This window comes from Octopus bimaculoides, chromosome 2 (genome assembly GCF_001194135.2).
Source record: "Octopus bimaculoides isolate UCB-OBI-ISO-001 chromosome 2, ASM119413v2, whole genome shotgun sequence".
Lineage (NCBI taxonomy): Eukaryota > Metazoa > Mollusca > Cephalopoda > Octopoda > Octopodidae > Octopus > Octopus bimaculoides.
This window is the reverse complement of record NC_068982.1, coordinates 76,804,563-76,814,389: the sequence shown is the minus strand read 5'-3', so window position 1 is coordinate 76,814,389 and position 9,827 is coordinate 76,804,563. Positions and strand designations below refer to the sequence as shown.

General features: G+C 36.6%; 1 protein-coding gene across 4 annotated transcripts in view; it reads right to left on the bottom strand.

Annotated features, from left to right (window-relative positions):
• The window catches only part of LOC106869685 (putative amine oxidase [copper-containing]), a 491,890-nt gene that overhangs the window by 4,352 nt on the left and 477,711 nt on the right, over window positions 1-9,827 (bottom strand). For all 4 annotated transcript variants that reach the window (XM_052978361.1, XM_052978358.1, XM_052978365.1 and 1 more), the window contains one exon: window positions 413-2,733. In XM_052978361.1, coding sequence (XP_052834321.1) covers window positions 413-2,503 — 2,091 coding nt within the window. In that variant the 5' untranslated portion in view covers window positions 2,504-2,733. The remainder of the gene's footprint in view (window positions 1-412; window positions 2,734-9,827) is intronic.

Below are 9,827 nucleotides of genomic sequence, written 5' to 3'. Positions count from 1 at the left end.
CACATACACACACACACACACACTGCTGCACATGCACACTCATACACACACACACAAACTGCTGCACATGCACACACATACACACATACACACATACACATACTGCTGCACATGCACACACATACACACATGCACACAAGCATACATACGCATATACATGCGCATACAAACACACAGAACAAGTGTAAACACATACTCACATAACTGGGAGAGAGAAAGAGAGAGAGAGAAGAAAAAAGGGAGTGTGTGCGAGAAAAACGGGTGAAAGTGAGCCATACCCGCACACACATTTGCTGTACTCTCATATATTGTTACACTATCTTAACCTCGTGATTTTATTGCTTGATTAATGATAATGTTTGATAAATGCTAATTAGGGAGGTGAAAGTATTAATTAATTTTAATATGTTACCATGTCAACAATGTCGTCATCGTCCTCCAAGAAATCGGAAAATTTGACTGCCGGGTTCTTGGTTCCAAACAATGCTGTGATTGAACTACTTTTCTCTTCTCTGTCTTTAAACTGAGTCACTGCCATCTGATAACGTGACCATGATATCGAACTTTCCATGTGAAAATTCTCTGGCAATAGTTGTTTTACCATTCCTCTATTGTGTATCCGATAGCCTCTGGGTACACCGTGATAATTAGTCTTATCATTATTTAAAATAGTGTGATATTTCGGCGTATTGAAATTGTATTTGTGGATGGCTTCCTTCTCTGTACGTTTCAATTTCCGGTCAAGCCAGTACTGGTGGAATTCTTCGTAGTTGTTTCTCCAAATATTGCTTTTATTTTCAACTTTTACATCCCAAGTTTCGTATCTGTTTTTCTCTCCTAAAATGTCTAAGTCCACCTTGAAATGGAAAAGATGTGCATGTATGCTTGCGACAATGTTTTCATCGACAGGTACAGCATAAGGTCTCTCAGCTTCGGAAAAAGTTGTTGTATAGACGAACCCCGTGGAGTAGATTTTAACTTCCAAGGCGCCGTTTTGGTAGAATATGTAGTCGAATATATAATCGTAATTGTAGACAACTGAAATAGTTCTAACAATAAGAACGTTGTTAACCAATCCGGAATAGAATACTCCTCCTCGGATGTTGTTGGAATGGTGTCGTCGGAACGGTGCATCTTTGTTGAATTCAAAAATACAAATTGCATTTTGGTAAACTTTTGCTTGGTCAAATTCTTCGGTAGCATGCGTTGCATTTAAGAAAGTCGCATGATGAGGACAGTCGATTCCAGGAACGAGTCCGAAGCCTTTTCCTGGTAGATCAACTGTATCGGCAACGTGCATATATTTCATGAAAGGGTTAAAGCCACTGTAAAGCACCGCCATTTCTTGAAGACTCATTTCATACACAATTCTATCGTTACCAAATCTGATATCAAAGAGCTGAAGACCCTGAATTGCCGAAACACGATAGTCAAACGACCATTTCATATATATCACTTTATTACCCACAATTTTATATCTTTTACTTGAGGTTTCGAATTGTTGTGGTCCAGTAGATGGCTTATTGGGGAACAGTTTACCCCTGGAATGAAGATAACCTCGAGTACTTTCACGTAGTTTTTTTGTGTTCACTCTCATTCGAGGAAAACTATTCTGTTTGTAAGTTTTTAGAAAGTGTTCTGTAGAATTATAAAGGATGCCCGAGTGCCAGATTTGCTCAATTTTCCAATCTTTGATATTTTTATGATTAATATTAATTAGCAGTTGAAAGTCAATTGGATGAAGGGTGGGGAATTCCAAGTTATAAAACAACGGAATCCAAAGTTTTCGTTCGCGGACAAACGATGTAGAAACAGGAGCGGCTGTGAAAGTTAAGCAGAGTTCTTCACATTCGTGAGGTGACAGTTGTGCACCATATATATCCTGTAATACCTTGTTGAGACTTGACATGGTTTCTGGAAGGACTTCGTACATAAGCGCCACAATTTCGGGGTTATTGTACGGCCTAATTCTAAACGGCAAAGGGTTTTCCTTTGCAGTTTTATTATTTAAGTAATGATATTTTGGTTTCGGTAATGGCCCAACGATATATTCTTCTACCATTGGTAATCTTCCTTGGCCTTTCATTATGATAACTTTGGCTTGTCTTGGTGGCTCGGGGCCGACGTGATCAAGAAACCGGAGAACTTTTAATTTTTTAGGTGTTTGTGATTCCATCAAAAATATATAATTATCTGTAATTTTCGCTTTCGAGGGATGGACTAAATTTAAAGATTTCTGACTAAAAAGGTATTTTTGAACAGCTTCGATCTCTTCGACGTTCAAAGAATCGAATATTCTGTGCTTTCTGTAGCGCAGTTCAAACATATTCGGCCCTACATCGTCAACCGGTGACTGTTTCTTATTGCAGTGTAGCGCTTCTAGGCTGTCCTCTTCACCACTGTAGTCACCGATAGCTAGCAGAGTCAGAATACCTGTTAATAAAGAAATGTTTACAAGAACTGACAGAACAAAAAGCCCTTTCACAGTATTAATGTCGGCCATTATTAATATGTTGTTGTTATTGTTGTTGTTGTTGTTGTTGTTGTTGTTGTTGTTGTTGTTGTTGTTGTTGTTGTTGTTGTTGTTGTTGTTCTTCTTCTTCTTCTTCTTCTTCTTCTTCTTCTTCTTCTTCTTCTTCTTCTTCTTCTTCTTCTTCTTCTTCTTCTTCTTCTTCTTCTTCTTCTTCTTCTTCTTCTTCTTCTATCTAATTTTGTTGTTCTTTGTAGTTATTGCTGTAAAAGAAGAAAATCAAGTGAGCTGGACAAAGAAAGAGAAAGGATGAAGGGAAAGAGAGATAGAGAAAGAAAGAGTGAGGGAAAGAGAGAGAGAGAGAGAGAGAGAGAGAGAGAGAGAGAGAGAAAGATAGATAGATAGAGATAGAGAGGAAGGGGAGAAAGAGGGAAAGAGAAAAAAGAGAGACAGAGAGAGAAAGTGAGTGAAGGAAATACAAATAATTAATTTTCTTCGGTTTATGAGAACAGCAATGAAGAAATATGCGTTGGAAAAAGGAAAATTAAACGAAAACAAAAACGACACAGAAACACAACACCAAGGAAAAATAAAATAACAACAGCGATGACCAATGATGATAAGCAGAAGATACTATCACCATCACCGCCATGACCACCGCAACCACAGCGACGACGACGACCCCATCTCTTCTAACAGAATTTTAACTCAGAACATAAAAGAACATAACTAATCGTTTTTTAAAACCTACTGCTTCAAAGTAATGATGATTAATGATGATGATGATGATAATGACGATGACGACGATGACGACGACGGCGACGATCCTTTCTACTATAGGCACAAGGCCCAAAATTTGGGAGAATAGTCGATTACATCGACTCCAGTATTCAACTGGTACTTATTTTATCGACCCCGAAAGGATGAAAGGCAAAGTCGACCCTGGTGGAATTTGAACTCAGAACATAAAAGTCGAGAGAAATACTACTGAGCATTTTCCCGGTTAATGGTTTGATTCTGCTGCTTTAATAATAATAATAACAATAATAATAATAGCAATAATAATCCTTTCAATTATAGGCACAAGGCCTGAAATTTGGGGGAGGAGGATAGTCGATTACATCGACCCCAGTGCGAAACTGGTACTCATTTTATCGACACCCAAAGAATGAAAGGCAAAGTTGACTTCGGCGGAATTTGAACTCAGAACGCAAGGATGGACGAATTGTTGCTATGCATTTTGCCTGGCGTGCTACCGATTAATAATAATAATAACGACGCCGATGGCGATGATGATGATGATGATGATAATGATGATAATGATGATGATGATAATGATGATGATGATAATGATGATGATGATGATGATAATTTGGAGGTGAGCATGATTTTGTTAATACACTGATGTAAAAGGTATCCATTAGCAGCGATGAAGAAAATAAGAATCAACTGAGGAAAATACTGTGGTGTATACCAACGTATGATGTAATGCATTAACCTATTTTCTGAATTTTAATACTGTTTAATGTCTAATGTAAGATGTGCTATTGCTAACGTTCGCTTTAATCGTCGAATGGCCATCACATGCAAACACGCTAACGGAGCAGAGTTTAAGTAAATACCAGACAAATTCAGCTGAAAATATAACTTGACAAACAATGCAAATAGAAACCTCATAATTCTTTGAATGTGATGTTATATAAAATGTACGAAAATTGTTGCATGCAAATGCCAAATAACGTGAAGCGATTAAATCTGCGGTCCCCGAGAGAAATGTTGGCAATTTAAATATAATTTATCTAGGTTTGCAAATAATACAGAAATGACATAAAAAGATTCTGAAGAAATATGTTATTCCTCATGCTTACACTTCTGGTCAAACGCCTCAATACAATGATAAAATAAAAGATTATCTTGTGTAAAATTTGGTATTTAATTTTAGTCCATTTCTTGAAAGAGGAAATCACAGGTACTGATATAGTTTTTGCTATAATTCCCCTTTCGTTTGTCGTTCAACAAACCCAAGGTACAATTGATCCCATGTATACTTGTGCAACCTTTGCAAGAGTTTAGCAATGCCCAACCCTTATGATATCAGGGAGTTTTTAGAAATAGAAGAGCTGATTTCATCGATACTATCTCAAGGGAGAACTCTAAATTCTACTTGAATATTCTAATGAACTTGCTTAAACATTTGACCATCCATAATTACACTATAAAGCATTCATCCCTGTATGTGAACATGCGTACAAGACTGGATTAGAGCAGATAAAATGACTTTGTTGGGTATAAAATCAGAATCATCTCCTGAAGGGAACACTTCAGAAAATAAGTGGGGTATTATGAAAAAAAAATATTAAAAAAGCAGTTAATATATATAATGCTCCATGAATTTTAGATTTAAAAGGGAAGATACTGAAGACATGGAGAAGGAAGATAATCCCAGATTACTGTAAAAAATTTGGTTGATCAAACTGATGCTGCGAGATGATTCTTTATCAATTTCGGATTGAGAAGGGAAGATACTGAAAGTATTGCCACGGAAGATAATCCCAAATCACTGCAACAATTTGGTTAAAAAATCGCTGGCCATATTGATGCCTTGTTAGAGATAAAGAGATACACACCAAGTAGAGCAATATAATAGTAATATTTGAACTTTTCTAAAGCGTTCTTAGTTTATCTGTTTATCTTATTACAAAACATATTCCATATTTTTCATCTGCAACACCAATTATAGTATAAAACGTTATATTTGTCAGTGTATTCATATTTTTGAGCAGGGCTATAAATACTATATCTACAATTTACTTCAAAGTAAGACTATTACTATATACATAGAGAAATTGTGATCACGAAGTAACCTTCGATCTCAGCAGGATCGGCTAATTGAAGGAGATACATAAAAAACAGTATCAGGTACAGAAATATAGAATCTTACAGATGGATTGTACAGTGGAATCCAAGAGACCAAACAAATAAACAAAATATATAAATATACAAACGGAAAAATACATACACGTGATAGACCTGACACAAACAATAAATACATAAAACAAACGTATATATGAAATACAAAATCAAACTTCAGCATATTTTGAGAATATCGATTACTAAGCATTGAAAACGTTGAATCAGAAATATACTAACGAAAATATGAACACAATTGGATGTAAGAATGACTTAAGGGTAGAAACATTTAAATTTGGAAATTTTGAGTATAAGAATAATGGAAAAGTAGAGAAAGTTAAAGAATAAAGATCGATAGATCTGTTTATGGACCAAGGAAAGAAACCTCCCCTAAGTTAAAAACTTAGCGATAAAATATCAACAACGTTATTATTAAAATGTATACTGGGACATCATCAAATATACAAATATCAATAATGGTTTCTGATTTAGGCACAGGGTGAGCAATTTTGAGGAAGGAGATAAGTCGATATCACCGACCCCAGTATTTGACTGGTACTTATTTTATCAACTTCGAAAGGATGAGAGGCAAATTTGATTTCGGCGAGAAATGAACTCAGAAATATAAATATAAATATTAACATGATAACGCAACTAATCCATGGGATCACAAAGATGAAAACTAGAATCCTCCCCAAGAAAAATCAGCGTGAGCCCAAAACAAACAAAACAGCTCTCCTATAAAACTATAACGTGGCTAACGTACGTCTTTAACAAAACCAAGGTTATATCTCAATAACTGATCTTTCTTTTTGCATCAGAGACTGATTAATAGCCCAACTAGTACTAACCATCTATAAAATTCTGGTGAGGTCCCCAATAGAAAACTGCTGTCGCAGCTGGGACGGTGCTGCTGCTTGCATACACATAAATGTTCCAGATCACATTCTCTGGCCTACATAGTGCTATCTTGTCTATCTTTACTACTACTACTACTACTACTACTACTACTACTACTACTACTACTACTATAATGGCCTCTGCTGTTCAGAGTTGGCTGGTTTAATGTCATTTCGAGTTTGTTACTCCCGACTCACTTGTCTCTTCTCTCCCCACATAATGCTTCCACTACAGACAGCTCTAACCACTATGCCCAGTTTATCTTCCTCACAACGTCAGCGTTCTGGAACCCTGTAATTATCTTTCCAGCAGTCATCGATCCGCAACTTTTTAAATACAACGTTAACCACCCTAGTCTCACTGTTCTGGGAGAGTTTGTGACGGTCATATATACAGTTCCTTCATCTTGACATAACTTATTTAAACTTAGGACTTATGTCTGTTGTGATCCATAGGAGTCATAAAGTCGAAGTTTATCCCAGTTTCCATGGCATGAGATCATAACAGCCCCCGCCTCAATGACCGGGAAGCCGGTCCGCTGCAGGACTAACTTCCCAGCTATTGTTGGAAATCATTTACAGCTAAGTGGACTGGAATAATGTAAAATGAAATGGTTTTGCTCGAGAACACAAAGCAATATCTGATCTGGGAATCGAAACCATGATTATACGATCATGAATGCAATACTCTAACCACTAGGTCACGAGACTTTACATAGATATAACTAATGGGTGGGGTGGGGGAAGTTTATAGCTACAATATTCTGAAGTGGAAGACAGAAATAAGGAAAAGTGATGATGGCATTTAGAATATAGTACCCGAAAGTCGATGCAGAAGGGCTATATTTATCACGAACATTAAACCTTAGGGATCTTCTGTAACTAGAAACTATTATTAAATACAGAGTGAAAAAACAAATAAAGGCAAACTAATACAAGTAACTATAAAATATAAGCAAACCAAACTGTTTCCGTGTTCAAGAGAAAACAATTACATACAAAAACAGAAAACATGGTTTCGGATAACAAACTGCTACGGGGAGGAAGGAGAAACAAAAACAAATGCATATATATAAAAGAAACGAAACTGAAAATGGTAAAATGTCATGTTAAGATGATAGCATGAAAAACCTTAACATTGCCAAACATCTGACAAGACCAAATAAAGAAAAATTGGATAAAGGCAAAAAAATATAGCTCTGGTTGAAAAGTTCAGGAATGAATGCTGAAAGAAAAAGATTTTTGATTGCTGCATAATACCGAAGTTTTCCTACCAAGAAACAACGTATTTTTTATGTGTATTCTACCGAACGAAGTTGAAAGTATCTGTTAAAAACTGACGAAATTATTTAGGTATAAAGATCTGGAAATAGGGACAGCCAGATATATGAATTTAGGTTAGGGAATCAGAAGAATTGATAAATTTAAATATTGTAAATCTTAGTTATAGATGAAATTAGAATGTAATCACATTCTGTCTATATTTTTGTAAAGAGGAGAAGTCTCATGACAAACCATCTCACGGTTGGTTGAGCGCTTCTCAGCGAAGACCTACCCGTTACCCAGTCAACAGAACTGAAGTTGGACGTATTTTCATTGAGGATCTTGGTCGATCCCCAGAAAAGACACGTCCAGCTTCTTTCTCTGGCATTTCTTAACTCATTGCCTGCCATAAAGCACTCACCCTTACTCTCTTTGTATCTCTCTTTACTCTTTCTCTTTCCTCTCTCTATATGATGTAAAGCGTGACTGGAGAAACCAACCAACCAGCCAACCAACCAACCAACCAACCAACCAACCAACCAACCAACCAACCAACCAACCAACCAACCAACCAACCAACCAGCCAACCAACATTTATATCGGCTATTATTATATAGAGATAACAAGAACTAGAAAAACTAATATTATACTGATGATGATGTTGATGTTGATGTTGATGATGATGATGACGTTGACGCCGACGATGACAACGACGACCATACGACGACGACGACGACGTCGACGACGACGACGACGACGACGACGAGGAGGATGGTAATGATAATGATGGTGGTAGGAATAATAAATTTATGACGTAATTTTCGTTTTAGTTTGGTCTTAAAGTAATTTTTTTCAAAAGAATAAATTTGATTTGAATTTCATGAAATATTCATGAATGGGCTATTAAGGATCAAATTAACGGATTTCCCTTTTTATCAGGATCATTTCCATAATTGTTAGAATTGGCACTATCAGACCCCCATCTCGGAAAAAAAATAACCTTCTTTCTTCGCTTAATAATGACTTGAGCCGGGGTGTGGTGGTACTTTCTTTTTCAAGAATTTTGTTTGCGGTACTGTTTCGTTAACACTAAAAATTTTCAGTTCACTTACGTTCTCAGAGTTCTTGAGGAAGACATTAATTTTGTCATTGTTCTCCCAATTTCGTCTCACCAATAATAATTAGAGTTAAGATTTTCGATGTGGGTGCTATTTAGCCCAAGGTCAAGTCTATGGCTAAAGGTGCCTGTTGGAGCAAACATTCGGTCAAAGACGTTCTAACTGCTATCGTTTAGGTTCCTTTTTTCATACTAAGTATATTTAGAATCCCTTGAACTAATGAATCAAATGTTTTACGAACCCACATTCCTCGTAAAAGAGAAACTGTTCTCCTGTGAATAACATAACAGCGATTAGCATATTTACGTTCGAATCTGACGGAACGTATTCAGAATAAATACGTAAGTCATTGTTATATCTAGAATAACATTATCTAAAATGTCTTACCCTTATAAAAAGGCAGGGTATGATATTGAGGAGAATTTGGTTGCTATTTTTATTAAGGTATATGACTATGTATAGGTTGTAGCTACGTTGGCTCTGATCCCATTGGTGTGAATTTATAATATGTCAATGATTACTGCAAAGAGATTTATTTACTGGGAGACAACTCAACAAACTGTATTTGATTTCCGATGGTATCTAATTTAATTTCTCTTATACCCAAAATCTCCCATAAATCACGAAGGTTAAACCCCTTAACTTACTGAACATCATGATGCTGATCCGAATGATAAGGTAATAATAGATTTTATTAATCGCACAAGTCCGTGGGCTAAATTCATAGTCATCCGCAGATATTTCAAATTTAAACTCGAAATCGCTGTACGTATACAAAAAACCGAAATATTCACTCGAGTTCATCAAGAAGCTAGAGGGATCAATGAAAAATTGGGGATTTTAATCCTCGAATGAATACATCTTTAACTGATTTATAAACTACTACAATAAGACACTAGCTTAGCAAATGCAAAAGCAAAAATTAATTATCAGTAAGATATATATATACACCTTCCCCTTCTCCCTCCTCGTCAACACCCCCTCATAAGCTCATCCCACCACACCCCAACACACTCCTACTCTACCTTCCCACTCCACCCCATCCAATTCCTTACACCCACCACCCACCCCTACCTACATACCCCACCCTACCCACAGACCCCTACCTCTACCCCACACTCCACCCATGCCTTCCCCACCTCCCAACACCCTCACATCACACCACAC